At 51.4% G+C, this 22324-nt stretch overlaps 1 protein-coding gene across 7 annotated transcripts in view; it reads right to left on the bottom strand.

Annotated features, from left to right (window-relative positions):
- Positions 1 to 2137: 2137 nt before the first annotated feature.
- Positions 2138 to 22324, bottom strand: part of ACTN4 (actinin alpha 4) — an 80463-nt gene continuing 60276 nt past the window's right edge. For 3 of the 7 annotated variants that reach the window (XM_073321877.1, XM_073321876.1, XM_073321881.1), the window contains 11 exons: positions 20696 to 20843; positions 16200 to 16350; positions 13876 to 13984; positions 13590 to 13730; positions 12951 to 13133; positions 11910 to 12044; positions 10701 to 10880; positions 9824 to 9970; positions 8503 to 8583; positions 6051 to 6209; positions 2138 to 4892 (listed from right to left, as the gene is read on the bottom strand). In XM_073321877.1, the coding sequence (XP_073177978.1) occupies positions 4734 to 4892; positions 6051 to 6209; positions 8503 to 8583; positions 9824 to 9970; positions 10701 to 10880; positions 11910 to 12044; positions 12951 to 13133; positions 13590 to 13730; positions 13876 to 13984; positions 16200 to 16350; positions 20696 to 20843 (1593 nt within the window). In that variant the 3' untranslated portion in view covers positions 2138 to 4733. Of the gene's footprint in view, positions 4893 to 5072; positions 5426 to 6050; positions 6210 to 8102; positions 8169 to 8502; positions 8584 to 9823; positions 9971 to 10700; positions 10881 to 11909; positions 12045 to 12950; positions 13134 to 13589; positions 13731 to 13875; positions 13985 to 16199; positions 16351 to 20695; positions 20844 to 22324 lie in introns of those variants that run through there. The other 4 variants (XM_073321879.1, XM_073321878.1, XM_073321882.1 and 1 more) reach the window with 3 other exon arrangements.

Here is a 22324-nt window from a genome sequence, read left to right as displayed (position 1 = left end):
CTTCCAATGACAGGGATTGTACAAGCTCCCTTGGAAGCCTGGTCCAGATCTTAAGAACAAATGGGTGCTATGCAGTTACAGGTTGGACCAAAGCAGATAGCTATGGCCCAGCAGCCCTGAACGCTGGCTCAGAAGCCAAGCTGAATAGCGCAGACTACAGAAGGAGCCATTCTTAGTGAAATGTGAAATCCAGGTCCCTTCTGTTGCTGTGCAGGTGTGAATTAAAGAACACAAGGTACTTCCTTAAGAGAGCAGCAGGATAAGAATAGAAATAATCCCAGGGTTTTAGCAAGTAATCCTCCTCTCATGCAAACAGCTTCCAACTCCCAAGGCTGCCTGGGAGCTTACAAATAATGGAAACCATAAATCTAGCCTTGGCCGCCCTGGAGCCTTTGTGATCCAAAGCGAGTTGAGCCCAGGAGGCAGCAGGACACGCTTCCTACACTCACTCCACCAATACTTTCAACCCTGTCCCGGCCAGAGGGACCCTCTTCTCTCAGGCTTCAAGGCCCATTCATGGCCTCCTTGCTGAGGAGCTGTAACTGCATTAGAAGAGTCACTTGGCCAAGCTGGGTTTGACTCATACCAACCCTCTGGAAGGAAACTGGGCTTTTGATGCTGAGAGCCACGGGGAGGCTGTGAACAGTCACAACCACAGCTTCAATTGCAATCGGTGATTGAAGCCTGATTGCACAATGCAGATTGGATTTGGGATACCAGCGATTTAGAAATCATTTGGAACATAGTAGGATAACAGGTAGCCATCATGGGAAGCTGGAGACTAGCGTGGGATTGTTCCCAATAATCCATTTTGCCTGGTCCCAAGTGGGCTAAGAGACGGCACTTTTATAGGGCTTGCAGGGGCTAGTCTGCTCCCCCCTGCTTAGCACCGGTAGCGAATGTTTCCTGACATAGCATGTTTTCCTCTTTGTCCCTGAAGACTCAATTGTTAGCACGGTGATACCAGCTGTCGTTTTATTGAGTACAGACCAGACAAGTGGAGTAGTTGGATGTCTCATTCCTGTCCTGCCTGCAGTTTAGCCTCTGAAGGGATTTTACAGCAGCACACACTCCTTGTTGGAGAAAGGAGTCGCCTTCAGAATAGGGATGACCTAAATCCAGATACAGGGACAAGAGTCATAGGAAAAAAAACCAATGGACGTAAAACGACTTCCGATTTCAGAGCAGTCAGATCTGACTCACCGCATCAGAACCTGCCCACGGTGCTAAAGCCACTCCAGACTCAGCAGGAGCCTGGTTTGCTGTCCCTCATTCAAGTTTGGATTCTGCTCAAATTTACAAGAGCAAATGAAATTAAGTGTCCCCCCATGTGGGCAGTATGCCAATGAGATTTTGGCACCATTGAATCAAGCTAGACTTTCTCCAGCTTCCTCAATTCTAAGATGAGCCCTACAACACAATCCCATTCCAGCCACTTCTTCCAGAGGGCCTGCAGACGCTGGAAAGCAAGGCACTTGTGTCTGGTTTTTCAAGGGGCATTCACAAAGCATTGAAGGTTCCCAGCTCTGAGAGTCCCCCAGCCCCATGCAGAGGACCCTAGATGTGAGGGATCCAATATACATTTCCCAATAGCAACAGTACTGGGAATGAATTAATCTCACTTAGAAGATATTGAAAACCCATGAGATGGATCAGCTTAGAGTCAATGTGAATCTGGATCAGACTTGAACAAGGGAGAGGAGTGGTATACAGATCCAAGTACAGGACATAATGGCCAAACTGGGTCAGACCAAAGGTCCATCTAGCCCAGTGTCCTGTCTTCTGACAGTGGCCAGTGCCAGGGAACAAACAGAACAGGGAATCATCAAGTGATCTGTCCCGTCACCCATTCCCAGCTTTTGGCAAAATCAGGACTCTGGTTCTGCTCCCAACTCATTGCATGGACTTACCTTCCGCACCTGCCTACAACACAGGGAGAACATTGTTCCAGCCCCCATGCAGGGGGAGGGGAGAGCAGTGTTTGAAAGACGCTTTGAAGACCCAAAGTGATTATCACTGATTAGAAGATTCAATCAGAGACATACTTGAAATTCTCCTTTGGCTTTGAATGGAGTGACCAACAGGAAGTGTAAAGTGTACTTAGGAGGAAGGGGAGAAAGGATACATATGATCATCCTTAAAAATATTACACATTTTATTGTCCTGCCCCAAGAGGGAGGAGGGCTGGTTTCCCAGAAACCTCAAAGCTTTTTTAGAACATAACAGAGGCAGATAAAAGCGAACTACTGCCTATTGCTGTCTTCCTACCTGCGGACATTTGCATCCCCCCCCCAGCCATTGAAGGACATTCAGTAGCGAACACAGTAAAATGCTTCCATGACTACCGTTCTCCGATGCCAAAAGGGGGGGGCAGAAGGGGAAGGATGAATGACAAAGGCATGGAATGTTACAGTTTCCATTGTTACAATAATCAGCAATATTTTAATTACATGACAAAGAAAAACTGTAATATACGATGCTAGGTGAATATATATTTATATAATAAATCCGTAAGTTAATAAAGTAAATAGGAACCCTATGATTTTTTTTAATTTTTAAAAAAAAGGTGATTTTTTTGGTCCTCAGAAAATCCTGCTCCAAGACAGTTGTGAAAAAGGGTTTCGGGAGATGCCCCAGCAGTGAACTGGCGAGGGTGCTTGCTCTGACAGCCAAACAGACTGGGTGTGCTAGCATTCCTGCTCTTCAAAGAAGATGCTAAGAGCCTTTGAAACTCTTATTTCCTATATGCTTTGAGTTCCTGGCTTCCCTCCCTCTGACTGGAAAGCTCTGGCCCTCTGACTTTGCTGGGCAAGGCTGCTGGTGTACAGAGATATTTTATCATCCCTCTCCAAAACCCAAGAGATTCCCAGCCCTGCGGAGCTGCAGTTTGAGAGCATGGTTAGTTTAACAGGCCTGTGCCTGACATGCATGCAGCCAAGTGTGCTTAGCTGCCTTTTTCCAGGATCCTCTTGCTAAACAGCTCACTTGACAATATGTGCAATGGGGATCTGACTCTGTGGCTAAGGGTGGCGGAGATCCAAGGACGAGGAGACAGCAGCAGGGGCCTGTAGCTCCTTAAACTGCTTTGAAAACTAGTGCTGTCGTCATTTTCTTCTTCACCCAAAGTCTCCAACTCACTCCAGTGTGCTAAAGGATCCTGAAGAGCCAGAAAACCACGTGAAGGAGAAAAGCACTTTCCACTATGTGTAAATATAGCTACTGGCAAACCCACACCAGCTCTGGGCCTCACCCTAATGGGAAAACCTCCATTGTAAGTCACAGTAGCCTTCAATAGAGTTGGGTCAACATTGCTGCGATAATGAACAGTGAAGTTTTATGGCTTGGTATGAAGCTGATTGCAGTGAATTTGTGACGAGTGTTGAGTGATGTGAATACAAAATGACTCCACTTGGATCACCCCAACCCCTCCCGCACATACAAGCTTGTTCAGAATTTAAACCCCAACCCCTGCGTCTCCCTGCCTGACAGCCAGAGGTCACTTGAGTACGTACAATGCAAACAGGATTACAGTTCAGTGATAAAGTAGGTTGTGTCTTTATACCTTATTGCTTTGTTCTTGCTAAATGTTGCCGGTTAATTAAAAGCCACCACACAAGAAAGGCACAGAGTTCTCTGCCTCCAGATCTCAGAAACTTTGGGCTGTGTAACAGGAATTCAAACCTTTCCCCACAAAGTCCAAAAAATGGAAGCACCGAATTTCTTAAAAAGGGAACGTTACAATTTTGTGAGTAGTGAAGATTAAACCACAAAAAGCCCACGGCTACTAGACAACCAGTACTGTGTTAGCCGCCAACATAGACACGTCTGCAGGCCGGATCAGCGTAGCAACGTCAGCATTCAGAGACAGAACTGAAGTCTCTTGGGAGTCCAGTTAGTTTCACTAAGGAAATAACCAGGAAGAGGCAGCAGATAATGTTACCAAGCAGGGAGCTGCTTTTCCTGCATGCACACCGTCTGGGAGTGGAGGGAAGGCATTGCGGATACCTACATTAAAGGGATGCTACGTCACTTCACCCCATCCCACATACTGCCGAGCCCAGCTAGCTGGAAGATACCATCACTGCTGTAGAAATGAAGGGGAAGAGGAAGAGACTGGATTGAGGCGCATGAGATCTGGATTGAGGCAGGTTTAGGAAACAGGGAATCCCTGAAAAAGGCTCCGTCTATGGATTTTGCCGGGGTGACTGAGACAGACAAAGCTCTTCGGATTTCTGCTACACAGTGGCATAAATTACAGAGGGCAGAGAGACCAAGACAAAGGGAAAAGGCTCAATTTCAAAACCATACCAGTCGACAGTTGGTTTTCTTTTTTAAGCTCAGTTGAAAAAACAGAAGGGGATACACTGAACAAAAATAACCCTCTGAACCAGAGCCACTGGCATGTTTTCAGACTCTCCCTTTTCCCTCCTTGCCAAGAAATCCCAAAGCAATTAAATGTGAGAAAAAAAACATTTCAAGCCCGCCCTCCCAACCTGTTTAACAGAGCAAAGTGAAAAAAATCATTGCATAGGTACATGGTTCACAGAATATGCAACAGCAACCGGAATGGAGGCTAACTCCCAGGATCAGCCGGTGCGAACGTGGCTTTCCATCCTCTGGAGGCGAGGAAGGGCGATCCCCGCGGGACAGTTTGTGTGTGTAAATGCAGAGCAGAGAATCAGGCCTTCGCTCCGGCCGTCAAAGCGCCAGCACTTGCTGCCGCTGCCCGCGGCTCACAGGTCGCTCTCGCCGTACAGTGCCGTGGAGAAGGACTTGTAGTCCAGGGCTCCGGGGATGGCGTCGGGACCCTGGTACGGTGCCATGCGCGCGATGCAGTACTCCGCTTGGTCTGGGGGCAGCTCTCGCCTCAGCTCCTCTGCTGTGATGTAGTTCTGGGGTGGAAGGAGATAAATATCCCTTGAATGCCTGTGCTCTTCCCAGAGCCCCGTGAGCACTGGCAAAACTGACAGCTGCTCTCTCAATTTAGGCTCCGAGCCAGAAGCCCCAGGGAGTGATGTAGTGCAGGGCTGCTGCTTTGCCAGCCCACCCTGTGCACAGGCCTACCAGGAAAGAGAAGTCTGAAGCTAGTCTCCGATGATGTCCTCAAACTGGCACTGAAATGCGTTTCAAAGCAGTGCAGTCAAGTCCCCTTGATCCTCAACCAGCTCCTCTGGCTCCCTCTGTTTCCGGACCCAAAGCCGCCTGCCTTGTTTTTAAACATGCTCTGGCTATGGGTTCACTTAGCACTAGCCTCTCCTGTCCTTTCAAGGGCCTTCTCCTCTGCACCTCGTCTCCTGTTGTCTGGAGGAGCCTTCCTGATACATTTCCAGATCATAGCTCAGATTTAAACATCTTTACTCCCTTCCATTTTCTCCCTCCATGTAACGTCACAGCGTTTTGGGATGTGCAGTGTCGGTAAGAAAGTCTAAGCAACACAAAGCGGCGCTGAATTTAATGACAGCCCCAGCTACAGAAGAGAAAGGGTCACTGGAGCCGCTTACAGGGTTTATTTTAACAGGCTGAAGCAGCCACCACTCTGAGTAGCTTCCCACTCCCCAGGACAGACACAGATCTTTGGCTAAGCGGCCATCTCTCCACAAACCCTTCCCGGAGGCATTGCTCCTCTGTCCCCACCTAAACACCCATGCTGGGATAGAGATGGCTGCATTGAAGTGTGTGGGTAAATGAGCACAGCAGACGCTAGATTTGGAAATTCACCCAGGCTCATGGGAATTCCCAGTGGGCTGTGTAGGCGAGCACGCAGGTCTCTCCCAATGCCCGATGTCTTAAGCTATGCTGGGGATGGCAGTGAGAGGCTTGTTACTAGGCACCTGTTGCTGCTCAGTTTAGCTTCCGAGGCGAGGGTTTAGGGGCTGCCAGATGTCTTCCCTGCCCCAGCTTAGCTTCTGCACCCCCTCAAAGATACAAGGGTCCCCACCCCTCTGCTCGCCCACTCCAGCGCTGGCCTCAGCAGAGCAGCAGAAAGGCCAGGGCTCAGAGCACATGCGCGGAGCAAACACCCCCAGCTGTCTCCCGCGGCCACAGCTCACCTTGTCTCCTGCCAGGACCTTGAAGGAGGCGATGACCTGGTCAGCCGTGTCCGTGTCAGTCGTCTCTCGGGACATGAAGTCTATGAAGGCCTGGAAGGTCACAATCCCGCTGTTGTTGGGATCCACAACACTCATTATACGGTTGAACTCGGCGTCTCCCTGCACGGGTGGGAGGAGAAGCTTTAATGGACATTCAGAGACCAACTCAGGTACAGCTGCAGGTGTGGTACTTGAAAGGGTGACGCCGAACACACCCAGTGGGGACGTAAACAGCAGACCCTCGAGGATGGAGATCTTTCGGCCTCCCGCAGCCCATAGAGCTCCTATGCCTGGGCAGCAAGACCAGCTCCAACGGCATTCATCTTTCCAGGCGTAGAACGACCGGAGAGTCGCTATCTGCACCCCAGCTCCTTTTACAGCTGGAATCATTTGGCCTCCACCCCCTCAACTAGCACTGGGAAGCACATGCCTGTCTGCAGTCTGCTTTTACAGGCCTCGCAACTTTCTCTGGCTATACCCCCTTCTTCATAGAGGCACTAGGGGACACTTAGATGCCACCGCGATTCTCTACTCCACACTAGAGCACACCAGCTAACAGAGGCAGAAGCAATGGATGTGTTATGCAGCTTGCCAGGGGGCAGATCCTTGACGACTGTACACAGGAGATCTTAGCTGATCCCACTTTGGCAGAGGGGCTCAGCTGGGCCTGCACCCCAGGGACCAGGACTTACCACCCATCTAATGAGACGGCCGAAGTTTGGCCAGGACCTGCTGCACAGCACGCATGACTGAGAGGGGCAGTTCTATCCTCAATGCACAGGAAGGTGGAAGCATAAATTCTCCCCAGCACAGATGCCTTAAACCCAGCTCGATCAGAGCGTGACTAAGCTGCAGCGTGGGCTCTCGTGTTCATTCCCTGAGCAAAGCAGCTCAATTTACGAGAGGATCTTCCGAACTTGGGGATGCTGCCAGCTCCACCTGGGATCTGAAAACCTAGCTGGGCTCCGCCTTGTACATCATAGAATCATAGAATATCAGGGTTGGAAGGGACCCCAGAAGGTCATCTAGTCCAACCCCCTGCTCAAAGCAGGACCAATTCCCAGTTAAATCATCCCAGCCAGGGCTTTGTCAAGCCTGACCTTAAAAACCTCTAAGGAAGGAGATTCTACCACCTCCCTAGGTAACGCATTCCAGTGTTTCACCACCCTCTTAGTGAAAAAGTTTTTCCTAATATCCAATCTAAACCTCCCCCACTGCAACTTGAGACCATTACTCCTCGTTCTGTCATCTGCTACCATCGAGAACAGTCTAGAGCCATCCTCTTTGGAACCCCCTTTCAGGTAGTTGAAAGCAGCTATCAAATCCCCCCTCATTCTTCTCTTCTGCAGGCTAAACAATCCCAGCTCCCTCAGCCTCTCCTCATAACTCATGTGTTCCAGTCCCCTAATCATTTTTGTTGCCCTTCGCTGGACTCTCTCCAATTTATCCACATCCTTCTTGAAGTGTGGGGCCCAAAACTGGACACAGTACTCCAGATGAGGCCTCACCAATGTCGAATAGAGGGGAACGATCACGTCCCTCGATCTGCTCGCTATGCCCCTACTTATACATCCCAAAATGCCATTGGCCTTCTTGGCAACAAGGGCACACTGCTGACTCATATCCAGCTTCTCGTCCACTGTCACCCCTAGGTCCTTTTCTGCAGAACTGCTGCCTAGCCATTAGGCACTAGGAAACAGATCTCTCGACAGGAAGCTTCGCTGCAGAGCATCGCGCTGCGCAAGGCAGTGGGAGGCTCCAGGTTGGCTCTACAGTAGTTGCAGAGCAGTGAAAACTTATTTCTGCAGATGAGCGTGGGAGACCCAGGGAGCAGGGCCTTTGGTCACGCAACCACCTCTCAGCAGAACTGCCTTTTAACAGACAATGCCCCCGGAAGCAGGTCGGTCACCGCTGAGTGATTCAGCGCCACATTTCGGCAAGAGCACGGCTTGAGGATCACGCCATAAGAGAAGATCAGAGAGAGAGAAGGGAACAAGTTAGTGGATAGCATACCAGGCTGTATCCTGTGGAGATAAGGAGAGCTCGGAAGTCATCTGTGTCCATGCTTCCTGTGCGCTTCTATTCCGAGGGCATGACAGAGGAGGAGTGGGCCAGCCCCGAGAGGGGCAAATGGACGGTGCATGCAAAGACACGAAGATAGGGGAGTGGGGAGAGAAGAAAGGGCCCCATGGAGGGAGAGAGAGGCAGAGAGAAGTTTAATTAAGGAGGCATAGTGGAAATTGCCGCATGTGACCAGGCGATGTAGTGGAGATTGAATGCCAGAATTGAACACAAACAAATGGGTGGAGGAGCGCAGGAGGAGAGGAGCGAAGAATGTGGTGAAGGAAGAGAGAAAGGAGATCATGTTAATTGAATTATCAGCGGCAGGCTGTGCAGTAATGACGCTTGGTACCTGTCTGTCATTTTCCACATCGTATCCCAAACTGATGAGGCAGGCTTTGAACTCCTCAGGTCCCAGGGTACCGCCGTGGTCCTGCCGTCGGGGAACCACACAACATGCAGGATGGAGGGGGGTCAGAGCGTGGCGTGGCGGCCGCACCGGGATTCACAGAGACGATGGCATGCACATTGGGGTGGGGAGGAACAACATGCACATGAGAGGGGCGGGGAGAAGGGAAAAAATACGCCATTAGTTGAACTGAAATCAACTCTTTGCTTCAGGAGGGAAGGAGTTTAAGACCGAACTTGATTCTAATTTGTAACCCCGGATGCAGCCTGCCCCGTGCAGAAGGAGCGCGCTACATCCTAGGCATTATGCCCAAGACAGGCCTACCCCAGGATGGAGCAGCCACATGCCAAAAGCTAGCACTTCATCAAGGAACTTCAGCTATGAAAGCAATGTATAAAATGCTCAACGAGCTCCAACGCTCGCTCTCATCCTGAGCTCTGACCCAGGTGGCTCTGCAGTGCACACCTGTACTGACAGGGGCCCAACGAGAGCTAAACCCTCAGGAGACAGCAGCAGTGCTGGGATGGATCCATCAGCCATGGAATCTGGGAGAACGGTTTCAAAAGTGCCCAGGTGGCTTAGGAACCTAAGTCTCATTGAAACTCAGTTGGGCTCATGCTCCTAAAGTCACTTCTGGAAAGCAGATTTAGGCGCTATTGCGACATTGAAAATTGGAGCTCTCATAATACGCCAGGCTCCCGGGGAGGAAAACTCTAAAGCCACTTCCTTATGAACAAGTCTCCTTCACTTGTACCAGGGCACCTCCAAAATCAGAGTCTGGCTGGAGTGGGTAGGGGCTGAATCAGCTGCTGGAGCAATTAAAGCTGGCGCCATGACTCTGATTTGAGAGGATGAAGGGTATTTTATGTGGGACAGTTCTCTTCCCGGCCTCCCTTCCAAGCCAATGGCACCTCCCACTTTTCTCTTTCATGGAAGAACAGCTGCCCATGGCTCCATCTCTCCTGCACAGCTGGGACTCCCCCTCTGCTAGAAAGCAGTTAATTTTTTTCCATTTTTTTTTTTTAAAACAACCCCTCCCCCCCATCTAACCTTCCTTCCTGCTGAAGTAATAGAGGTGGTCAGTGAGTGCGTGGGAGGGGTCTGTTCTTTTTCCTGGGACAACATGGAGAAAAGCAAGCACTAGGCTAGCATGTAAGGGGGGAGGAGGTGACACCAAATCCTGCAGCTATCACCAGCATTAGCACCCTAGTTGCCTTTGGCCCCATGCCCAGCTGAGAGCCACGTGTGAGGGGCCCTTGGCTACCTTGTCGAAGTGGTTGAAGGAAGCCCGGAATTCCTGCATCTGCTCCTGGCTGATTCCCTTGGCATCGCGGGTTAGGATCTGGTTCTCCACTTCGTTGATGGTGCGGGCGATGGTGGTGAGGAGCTGCTCCCAGCCAACGCGAATATGCTGAGGTCACCAGGAGAGAGGCAGTTAATAGGGCACCTAGCTCCAGGAGACTTGACAATACCCCAGAGAAGTTGGGAGCCTCTTCAAACAGGCAGCAGTTATACAGCTCTAAAAGGGCCGACTCCTGCTGGCAGTGATGGACGCAAGTTGTACACTGCCTCCAATGCCTAAAGAAAGATCCTCCCTCTAGCCAGGAGCACCTGATGTGCCAGGTTAATGCAGATACTTTGCATTTATATGGAGCCTTTGACACTTAAACTGATATGCAACTTATAAAGATCACACAGACGGGAAGGAGAATATTGGATTGATGCACAACTGCCGGCAGAAGGCAGTCACCCAAACTTGATCTGGGTTTACACCCTGACCCTTGGGGGAAAAAATTGTGGGATCTTTAATGAAGACTGCTGAGGGCTTTACCTGAGTGATGGTTACTGTGGCAGGACAACAGCACCTAACACCGACTGCGAGCTAACAAACCACTACCATGATCACAGAATCATAGAATATCAGGGTTGGAAGGGACCTCAGGAGGTCATCTAGTCCAACCCCCTGCTCAAAGCAGGACCAATCCCCAATTTTTGTCCCAGATCCCAAAATGGCCCCCTCAAGGATTGAACTCTCAACCTTGGGTTTAAGAGGCCAGTGCTCAAACCAGAGCTATCCCTCCCCTCCGGCGACAGGCTAGCTGTGCAGGGTGCTCTGGCTGCAGGCTAGGCACTGACCCTACCTCCATGGTGTAGTTGGTGTGCTTGTTATCGAAGATCAGTGCCTCCTGGATGAGCTGGTGCTGCTGCTCTAGCAGGTCGATGTTGGGCTTGTAGTCCACGATGCTCTGCTCATACTGCTTGAGGTGATTCAGTTGGTCCTCCAGCGTGCCATTCATCTCGATGGAGATGCGCCCTATTTCCTGGGGAGGAAACCAGCCGGTCATTCTCCATCGCTGAGCTCTGCTCCATGGTGTACTCAGCAACGCCCTTTTTGGGCCATTCCTGCAGACTCAGCCTGGTGTCCCCCGAGAACCAAGCTGGGTTCCTTCCTGCTCTCATACTAAAGGGCTTGCAGGCCTAATTCTGCCCTCCATGGCACCTGTGCAGCCCTCCTGCCTTCAAGGAGCATGCAGAGGTGTGTGACTGGAAATCAGGAAGCAATCCAGCTGATAGAACAGGAAGAAAATCCAGTTCACTCATAGATGGGCTGCCTCTGCAGGACTCACGGGTATATGAACTTGTTTGTACACACACAGACTACAGGGAGCTGATTATCGAGTAAGGTGCCAGTTGCATATACTGCCCCTTCTCAGGGCACTGTAAGGCCAGGAAATAACTTGCATTTATATGGCGCCTCAAGACACTAATGGGAGTTTAGGGGACTGAAGTATAAAAAGAGCCAACCCAGGTCAGGTTTAGGGCTTCGCTTTATGGGGAAATCAACCACAATAGCTATCATGAAATAACCCCAGGTTGGGCTCTCATTCTGGAATAGCTAGAGTGCTTGAAATACACACCCATTTTATACTGGAATAGGCGTGCCCTAAAAGTGCAGTATAAGGGAAAGCAGCTGTGCTTGAGGACATCGCTATCGCAAGCAGGGAAATTTCTTCCTAGCACAGTTGGGCTGAGGCAGCACAGAACTGGCTATCTGCAGTGAAAAGGGAAGTTTTAGCTTTCTCTGCAGCCGGATCCCACCAGAGGCAGGTGGACACGGTCAGTACGGTTTGCTCCAGCAGGGTGACAATGGTTCTGAATGCAGCTGTTTGGTCACTAGGTGGCACTAACTCTAATGCTGAGAGGATGAAAATGGATGATCAGCTGGGTCATTCTGGAGTTCAAGTGTTGGCTGGAGCAGGAATGACCCAATAAGCCCACACTCAGGAATGGAGGTTGGAGTTTCTGGTTGCCCCGCAGCTGGAAGCAGTTCTTGCAAACTGAGCTCCTACCTCCATTTTGGTCTGTATCCAGGGCCCAACGATGTTGGCCTGGCTGGCAAACTGCCGACGCAAGTGCTCATTGGACTGCTGCTTGCTCTGCTCATCTTGCAGAGCATGGTCCCTCTTTGGCACCAGCTGCTGAACCTGTGAGGAACAAGGAACGCCCATGGAACTGATCCATCTCTGCACTGGTCAGTGCTGGTGAAGCAGCATGTGCCAAGTGCCTGCCTGGCCTAGGGATGTGCCCAGGCCTTGGGCTCTTGACAGCCCCGTGGAGCCAAGTTTCACTTGGCAGGAGAGGAGAGACTGGCAGCAGGGAGAAGTTCAGCTGTAACAGCCACTGAAGGCCAGGCAGTCACCACACGAAGCATGTGAAATGCCACTCACGGGGCAACTGTTTGAATTGTGCAGTAAGATCCTGACAAAGCACCTGCTCCCAACCTGCCCACTGCTCCGCAGCAAAGCTTCATGGGCACCTCTGCTGTTCCCAGTCACACCTACCTCCCTGCTTGCAGCCACGATCCGAATGGCCACAACAGCCATTGCGTGCATGGCACAGCAGCGTTAGACACGCATCGGGGGTCTCAAATGCAGAGCCAGCAGTGCAAGTCACCCCAGCACTGCGGTCCTCAGACCGCGGATGGAAAACTGCTGCTCCACAGCAAGGGTATTGCTGCTTCTAGATCGGCCACGATAAGCACCGAAGAGCCATGCTATGGCAGCCCTCGCCGCCAGCAAGTGGGATAGGACGTTTTAGAGGAACCATCTGAGGGTGAATGTCCATAGCACTCCCCATGTGAGAAGGATCAAGCTGGGGGGTCAATTTTAGCCTGAATTCCTTGGACATCCCCAGAAGCCTGTTTTACCTGGTCACTTTTCTAAGGCAGCTGCAGGGCCATTTCCAAACAGGCAGCCTGGGACACCTGCAATCTCTTACAAAAAAGCCAATAACGGCCCATTTATGTCAACAGTGGATTGTAAATCTGGGCATTGCCAGGCAACCCTGGCAGCAGAGCATGGGCTTGCTATCACCGTGCAGCATGCACCCACCCTTTCCCACTTGGAGTTGATGATCTGCGGGGTAACCGAAGTGTATGGGTTGTTCCCAGGCAGCTTGATGTTGTTGTAGTCCGCAATCCGCTGAGCCTCGTTCTGAATGCCCAGGATGGCCTCGCGCTCTTTGTCAGCATCCGGCAGGGTGGATTTGAACTGAGCGTGAGCAGCAATCAGGCCCTGGAAGACACAGGATCCCAGTTAGACAAACTGCTGAAAACCAAGAAGATGGAGAGAGAATTTTCGTGAACCCAACCCCACCTGGTGCAGTGAGCCCCTGCGGCCCGGTGAAGCGCTGATCTTGCATTCCACACGGATCTGGGAGTTTGGGACCAACAGAAACTTTGGGCGAGAAGATTTTACCCAAGCTCAAATGTCTGAATCCCTTTTCAATGAGAACAGATGCTCTGGATTCCAGCAACCCAACCTAACTGCAGCAGCATGAGGCTAATGCCCGAGAACCTGGTAGTGAAACCGAGTAGCAACAAAACCCCAAAGTGCCTCTCCAAAAAGGAGCACATGCTCTGCACAGCCAGACAGACCAGCCTTCTAGACTTGGGGAGAAAACTGCAGAGTGCAGCATCTCTGCTTTCACTGGACCACCAGCTCATCCACGACACGCCAGGCCTCTCCTACCTCAATCTCCTCTATGGTGTGGACAATGAACATGTCCTGAAGGTCTTCCATGGCACTCTCCATCCAGTTGTTGAACGGCGCTGCCCTCTTGGCGTATTCCAGGTGCAGCTGGTCAATGGTCTCCAGCTGTTTCTCTGTTTTCTGCAGGGGTGACACACAGGGCACAGCTAAGTTAGGAACAGATACAGATGAATTTCCCGCCAGGAGGCCTCAGTAGCACCATTTCCTCCTCCTCTGCCTCTGGGATGTTGAGCACAGAGCCAGCACATGGCAGAGATTTGCTTACCTCAAGGGCTTCTCTCCTACTGTGGGTCAGGGATCCCAGAGCATCCCACTGGTCACAGATCTTCTGGCACCGAGCGTTCACGCTGGGAGAGTCGTAGTAATCCAGCTCACTGGGATGGAGGGGGAAGGACACAGGTATTAAGTGACTCGACATGGCCAAGTACAGATCAGAATTGATGTGGGGCTGCATAAAGTGCAGTAATTTCCATGCTAAAATAGTTTGACATTCCCCAGTGTCTCATTCTTTCATAGACCTTTGTATGGCTTGGCTCCTCTCCAACTCCAGCCTCCCAGTCAGGGCACTGCAAAACCTAGTTGGCTGGGGAATCTGGGAGAACGTTGCATGGGTGTGTCTAAGGACGGCAAAGGCAGCAACCCCACCAGCTAATACCACCCTCCTCTCTCAAAGAGATCCCACCACAGTGGCCCAGACTACACTGGCAGTAGCACGTAGGATACGAGTAGCCACACACCACGGGGAAGAGCAGGCTGCGTCCACACGGCGATGTGTAGCTACACGCAGCAATGAAGGGCTCTGGCTGGGGGAGGCAGCAGCAGAGAGCTGCCGAAGCCTTTCTCCGCTGTCTTTCTGCTGGAGCCTCTCTCTGGCAGGGAAGCAGCAGGAGACTGCTAAAAAACAGCAGTGTAGACAGGAGACACAGCTTGGGCGTGGAGAGAGCCACACTGGGAACATGGCCTAAGCAACGGCGCACATCTACGCTGCTATTTCTACCCAGTGTACGTGTTCTACACCCTGCCGTGAGCGGGTGTGCGGTGTAGACATACCCAGTGACTGCTCTTCGGAGGCAGCCGCTTTCAGCATGGCCAGTTAGTAAAGGGGAGGTTAACCTGCATGACAACCTAGCAGCTTTGCTGGTTCAAAGTCCCCCAACTCCCCACAGAGGAGTTAGCCAGGGCCATGCCCTGCCCCCATGATGGTACAGACTCAACCCGCCCCATACATTAAGTTTGAAAAGTGCTCCTGGAAGGTTACAAGTTGCTGCATGTCCAGGATGCTTCAAAGGCAGGGCCGGAGGAGAGATTAAAGCTGAGAGAAACAGGGGGAGTGGAATGTCCTGGAGACAGAGGGATGGTGGCAGAGCTAGCAGTGAGAGCTTTGTCTTTAAAAGCACCCGAGAGAGTGACTAAAGCCCAGCTGAAAGGGCAGGAGGACTGCAAGTTACTCCAGAGTGCTCCCACTTTCCAATGAGCTGGGAGTTACAGAAGGCGGCCCAGTGGCTTGTCCAAGGAGCCCAACATGCATGGGAACAGACTGTGCTCCAGGACACAGAGCCGCCTCTGCGCTCTCCCCACTCTGTGGGCTGTGCACTGGGAGGGCTCTCTCCATTAAGTAATGCTCCAAGCCACACAGCTCCGTTTCCAGGTTCTCTGCCACTCAGGCCGCTGGAATAAGGGCTCCATTCACAACTTCGACTCTCAGTGTACTAATTGTGTGCAAGTTTATCTGGCTGGAAAAAGAGACCGCAGCTCCGTGGAATCTCTTACAATAACTGCATTCTTACAGAGGGGGAGGGGACAGGGAGAGAACAATGGGGGTACTGTGTGTATTTTGGGGAGAAAAACCCTATTAGAACCCCATTCAAACAGAGGTGCTCCCAACAGTCCAGTTGCAAAAGCCAGGTCCTCTTGGAAAAAAAGATCATGACAAAGCCTAAAAAAACTATTTTAACTCCGCCAAAAATATCATATAGTGTCTCTTTGTCCCAGCCCCTCGCTGCAGGAGAGTATGCTCGTGTCAATGTTGTGCCAGTGTAAGATGGGTACACAGCAAACAACCAAGAGGGCTTGAAAGCCTGAGCCAGAATTGCTGCAGATGGGGTACAGGCGGCCTGTTTGGAGCACAAAGGCTCTCAGGACAACACTGAGTGAACTAAGATCACACTCTAGGATCAACAAAGGGGGAAGTGGAGCAGAATAGATTGGGGTGGGACAGGCAGAATAAGATCCATGCACTGGACTGTGTGTGTGTTTTTTGTGGTGAGATCGATGTGACAGCCCGACAGCTCTATCTGGACAAACCCCCCCACAGGACACCAAGCTGGGGTTTGTCTTTGTGCCCTGTCTGCAGGGTACTGTTGTCTTCCACCCTGAGGTGGCTACACTGTAGCTTGATGGCGCTGTGCTGACAGTTTTAGGAGTAAGGAAGGCTAGGTACTGAGGCCCAAATCCTCAGAGGTGTTTAGGCCCCCAACCTTCGGGGAATCAGTGGAAGTTAGGAGCCTAAATACCCTGAGGATTAGGCCAAAGGGGGCAGGGTCTCTGACGTCCCCGCAGTGGAATACCAGGGGAGAAAGGCTGGCATACTTGAGTTCCTGTGCAATGGCAGCGATCTGCTCCACACGGTCCTGGTGAGCTGCCAGGTCGCTCTCGAAGGCCTCGTGCTTCCTGATTAGGGCTTTGATGTCTGACAGGGTGGCGGTTTCATAGTCCTTCTGCCTCAGCATGGCTTCTTTCCCTGGGGGATGGAGAGGAACAGAGCCTGTTACACCCCAGATCCACACTGCAGCACAGAAGATACACACGGGGGAACAGGGTAGGTATTAAACAAGCAGCAGCACGTGCTGTTCAAAAGACATCAGGAACGTGCTGAGCCGATTCCCTGGTGCGGGAGGGAGGGATGCGGCAGCAGGGTTTCAGAGGCAGGTCTGCCGCCCAGACGCACTGCATCATTTTAATGAGACGTGGAGCAGCCCGTCATCAGACACCAGGAGGAGGAATAATTTTGCCTCCCCCTTCCATCTTCAGGATGAGGACCTTGCAGAAGAGGCTGGGAGAGTGGCAGTTTCCCACCGCACCCCTTCCTTCCCTGGTTCAGCTGGCCCTAGCACTGACAGAGCATCCCGCCACCTGCACTGCCTTGGCCTGAACAGATTTTGTCCCTACGTACTCTAGCCCCACCCTCTCGGCTTGCACGATGAAGTGCTCACATGTTTTAGGGCAGGGCCACTGCAGGATATTAACGGAGCAGAAGCAGCCCCGCAGGGTTATGGCCCCTGCTCTGAAAAGCTTACAGCTTTGACAGATGCAACACAAGATAACAGAGTGATGTACAAACGATTGGGAGACTGGCCAGGAAGTCAGCTAAGTGCAGGTTGGCCCCAAACGAAGGGGATCGGCACGAAAGGAGTCCTGCAGTGCAGCGACGGCGAGGCGAGGGAATGAAGATGAAGGGTCACTAACACGGGGAGACGGGGACAGCCCTGCCTCACTTTGGTTAGTTTCTGCTTGTGCTCATGGGGACGCTGCAGTTCAGTGCTTAGGAAAAGACACACCCACGGCCACTAGAAGGAGCTGAAACCCTCAGTTCCTGGGGGAGCTTTGCAACATGCCCCTCCTTCCATAGCCCCTGTCAAAGAGAAGCCTGCAGCATGAAGCCAGACACAGGAAGTGTACTCCAAATTGCCTTCTTGCACAAGGACGAATCAGACTGGGGTGTAATTAAAGTGCCAGGAACTAAGACAATGGTGCTGATTACATATTCTTAATGCTCTTTATTCCTCCTGGCACATTTTGGAGCTGGAGAGAGAGCCTGCTCTGCAAGGCAAGCTTCCATCCCCCTCCAGCATCAGGGTCTGGCTAGCAAGCCACGTTTGTTGGCAACCTACCACATAATTGGTGTTTCTGTGTTAATCTGAAAGCTATTTGAGTTGGGAGTGCCGAGTCTGTTCAGCTTGAAATGCCTTTTGGTTCCAGTCAGCTGTTCCCCAAGATGTTCTGCTCGGGAGGTGCTGCCAGCAGCCGGCCTGGGCCCTCTGGCAGTGGCTACCGTCTGCGTTCTGCTAATGGCTCCCAGACCGTTCTCTGCAGAGGCAGGCAGGAAGTAGCTGCACAGAACTGCTTATCAGCGTAACCAGCATCTGCAGGAGAAGCAGTGCCTCCAGTGGTGAGGGCACAGCGGGGACTTGAATCCCGAGTTTGATTCTTGGCTCTGCCACTGACTTTCTGGGTGCCCAGGACCAAATCAAGACCCTCTCCACGCCCCACTTTCCCCCAACCCCATTTATCCATCCTGCCTATTTAGACTAAGCTCTTAGGGGTAGGGATTATCTCACGATGTGCATGTACAGCAATGAGCACAATGGGGTCCTGGTCTTGGCTGAGGCTTCCAGGCAATACCAACATAATTTACTAGCTAATAAGTCAAGTTACTGTCCTCCTCTGATCCCAGAAGGAGGGGCACCTACCCTCCAAACAGTGCCCCATTTTCAGAGCTTGACTGTTTCCAGAGAGCACAGTATCAGGCCCTAGTCATAAGAATAGGCATCTAGATCTCCTGTCTTCCAAAGGGACATGTTACTTCTCTCCCTTCTCCTGCTTCCAGCATACAACACTGCATTAAGGAAGGGGACACACAATCTACGGGGTACTGCAAGGATCTTTACACAGGGACCAAGGACTTTAGGCAGAGTCTGGAGACACGAATGGAATTATATTCTCAGCTCCCCAAACACTACTGAGCACTGACAGCTTTATTCTGGAGTCAAGGTGGGATCTTAAAATGGCATTTCTAGCACCAAGCTCAACAGCTTGTGGACTTCAAAGAACCATCCCCCTTAGAGCTGCAATTCGAGGACTCCGTACCTCCCTGGTAACTTAGCTCCTTGGTCTCCGCTTTGATGGATGCGGTAGCAGGGTGTGGCTGGTAACTGACTAGTCCCGTATCTTTGCTGCAGCAAAACGGGCTATACAGCTGCTGATCAGGAATCTGTAGTGAGGCTGATAAACACCTCCTGGGCCCTCACCCGGGATGGTGACAAAGGACAAGACCAAATATAAGCTCAGCTGTGGAGGAGACAGCTGGCTTGTTGGAAGCTTGAGCCATCAGACAAACTGACGGACACCATGTGCCTTCTCAACAGCCAGGTTTTGGAGACTTGCAGTAGCCCCAGCCAGTCTACATTTGACTGGCAGAAGAGAGGATCCTAAATTTTCTCCTGGCTCACATTCTCTCTCCCCCCCACCCCGCCCCAAATAGATGACAAAGTGAGGGAAATATAATGGGAACTTTTTCCATTTACTCCTCCCCACCCAAACTGCCAGCTTTCACTTGAGCCCTGTCACCAATCCGTAGAGAGGAATGGCTGTTTTAAACCACAGATCTACCAGATACTAGAAGGGATCTGCAGCATGCTGAGCACCTCGCTGCTGCCCTCAACCCCAGAGCTGGCTGCATTTCAGCAGTGCTGTGCAGAGCACATGAAGTTGTTTTAGGATGAGGGAACGTTAGGCACTAAAGGACTAGGGTCTCCGTTGTCCAAGCAGTCAGGGACTAGTGTGGGGGGAGGACTGGTGGACTTGAGCTCCTGTGTACTGGCAGGACGCAGCAAGGTCACAATAAGGAAAGTTACTATAGGTAACGGAAAATCCACTTCACACTGCTGAGGACCAAGGGGCAAGTTAGTCATCATGGAGGGCAGTTTCTCCAGAGAAACAGAGCCTAAATCATTTAGTAGCTTGTCTGCCCCCGCCCATGTCAGCTTCTCCAGGGGAGGTGGAGTTTAATAGCAACTTACAGGAAGCTTCAGTGCCAGTCAGATACCACTTTGGCACAACACTACCGTTTAACTGCCACACCGTCAAAGCAGCATTTCAGCTATCCTACACCCTCTCGTCAGTCACCTCTCCAAAAAGCAGGCTTCCTGCCTGATGCATCAGTCCTGTTCCTCACCACTCCAGAGTCCCCCCCATCTTTGCCCAAAGGGACCATATGGATCCGTTCTACGAATTCAGTTATTGCAATCACGTTTTTAAGAAGGAAAAAGCAAAACCAGATTGAGTTGCTGCAAGCACCGCTCCCAAAGACAGAGCAAGCCCCTTTCTCCCCTTAATGCGCCGTGTGGTATTCTCCCAGCCTGGGCGATGAGAACATTCCTTCTAGTATGGAGAGGGGATTACTGTATTTTCTATGGAATCAGATGCAGCTGCCATATTGGAAGGCTCGGAGGGTTAGCAGTCACGTTTAGCCATCTGGCTAGGGAGGGGAGACAAAAAAGCCCGAGCAAACCGTAAACAAGCCACAGTGACTGCGTCAAAGGGCACAGCCTCTGAGGAAGAGGAAGACTGCTAACCTGCCTGCATTTGCTTACGGGACTGGCTAGGGGACCATTTAAACAGACAGCTTCAGCTGAAAGTAAAGCTTCTGCCAGTGTCTAAACTTCACCTGGTCCCATCTGAAAACGCCTGCACAAAATGACGAAGCTGTCAAGAATAGCACTGCCTATGCATTCGGGGAACCTGTCTGCTTTAATCCGGGGTCCAACCACACCTGGAGTGCTCATTCAGAGTTCAAAACACAGGACAAGTGTTTTCCTGGCCTTGCCTGCGGTGAGGACTTGAGTACAGAGCAGTAGCTTCTATTCTTAAACTAGTCCCATGCGCACACACCCAATGCCCAGAGAGTAGTTTGGAAACACGGCCAAGCTGCAGTACAGTACAACGGCTCCATAATGCTGACAGCTGGAAGGCACAAAGTGACTTGCTAATGCAGCTAATACCATTCCTTGGGCCATTTCATCTCCAGATCCCAATACTACCAAAAGGTAGCCAAGGATCAGTTTCCCTATTCCAGAAATGGAGGACTGAGTGCCAAGTGACTTGCTCAAAGAGTGACAGAGTCAATAGCGCAGAATCAGAATTCAGAGCTCCCAACGCCTGCTGGGGTTCAGGCCTCCGTCTCTTGGGCCATGCTATCAGAGCCAGAGGAGCAACTGTTCTCAGCCATTCAGCCTGCTTTAAAAGGATTCCTTTGCCAGATCTAGCTCGCCCTCAGCCCGTCTCTGGCCTCAGAAAGAAGTGACTACCTTCTGTCCAGGACTCGTGGATGGAGGCTTTCTGTCTGAACTTCTCAGCCAAGTGGTCCAGTCGCTCTAGCCTCCTGATCTCATTCAGCAGCCACTCTTCATAGCCTTTCTCCGCCTGTTCCAAGTGCTGCCAGCCATTATTAATGTCCTGTGGGGGGGGGAGGGGGAGTATAGGAAACAAGGCGTTTAGAGCAAGAAAGGGCTGTGTCAGACTGCCAGCAAGATTATGAAGCACCTAAGGGGAATCACAACATGACAGGGAACATATTTGGGGAACAAATATTTAATGGGCTCTTCAATCTAGCAGAGAAAGATCTAACAGTCCAATGGCTGGAAGTTGAAGCTGGACAAATTCAAACTGGAAATAAGATGTACATTTTTAACTGTACAAGTAATTAACCATCACTGACAATTTTTAGATCAAGATGGGGTGTTTTCCTAACAGATCTGCTCTAGGAATTATTTTGGGACAGTTCTCTGGCCTGTGTAATACAAGGGGGTAAGACTAGATGATCACAATGGTTCCTTTCTGGCCTCAGAATCTATGAATGGCCCATACTTCCAGGGTGACATCATCAGGTTTTCCCTTTCCCATACTGGATGTTAACACCATCTCCGTTATAACATTAGCGTTTGCCATGCCATATGCATGTGTATATGTAATAACTAACCCTTGGGAGACTGGCAGACCAGCAACACCAGTCATTGGGGGAAGCTACATGCCACACAATATTTGCTACCAGGAACAAAAAAGCATGTGCATCTCTGGCACATACAGCTGAGAAACGGGACTGAGACCTCACTGCTTAGGGCAAGGGTTCTCAACCTTTCTTTCTGAGGCCACCCCAACATGCTACAAAAACTCCATGGCCCATCGTGCCCATGAACTGGTTTTCTGCATATAAAAGCCAGGGCTGGCGTTAGCAAGCAGGGCAGTAGCCTAGGGCCCCACACCACAGGGGCCCCCATTGCTCAGGCTTCAGCCCCAGGGGTTTCAGTCTCATGTGGTGGGGCTTCGGCTTTCTGCCCTGGGCCCAGTGAGTCTAACGCTGGCCCTGCTTGGCAGCCCCCCTGAAACCTGCTCACGGACCCCAGAGGGCCCTGGACCCCTGGTTGAGAACCACTGGCTTAGGGTACGACTACATGGTCAAAACAGTGCCAGAGCTAGCCCACTTGAGCTTGCCAGAAACCGACTAGCACAGATAACGAGGAGAGCGAGGCCACAGCCCTGCAGGTTTCAGAGCGAGCAGAGTTGGCACTCGGGCATATGCTGGGATTGTTCTACTTGGCCTGCAGCCCAAGCTGTGCTGTCTTCACGGCCGTTAGCCATGCTTGCGGGATTCACGCTAGCTCGGGTAGGCTGACCCATCCACACACAGTTTCTGCTGTGCCGACGTACTCTTTGTTACATTGGGCATAGGCAAGGAGTATGCAGTAAGGTCGGTTACACTGCAGGCCTTGAGGAGACACTAGGCTCTGAAATAGTAGCCAATGCACATGAAGGGAGAAGCTGACTGCTGACGACCCTCACTTACACCCATGCACACCCAAGCAGGGTTTTGTAGGTGAGAGAGAGATTTGGATTTGGCCCTCAATCTTCCAGCATGAGCACACAAGTCCTTCTCCTCC

This window comes from Lepidochelys kempii, chromosome 23 (genome assembly GCF_965140265.1).
Source record: "Lepidochelys kempii isolate rLepKem1 chromosome 23, rLepKem1.hap2, whole genome shotgun sequence".
NCBI classification, from domain to species: Eukaryota; Metazoa; Chordata; order Testudines; family Cheloniidae; genus Lepidochelys; species Lepidochelys kempii.
This window is presented reverse-complemented; position numbering and strand designations above follow the sequence as displayed.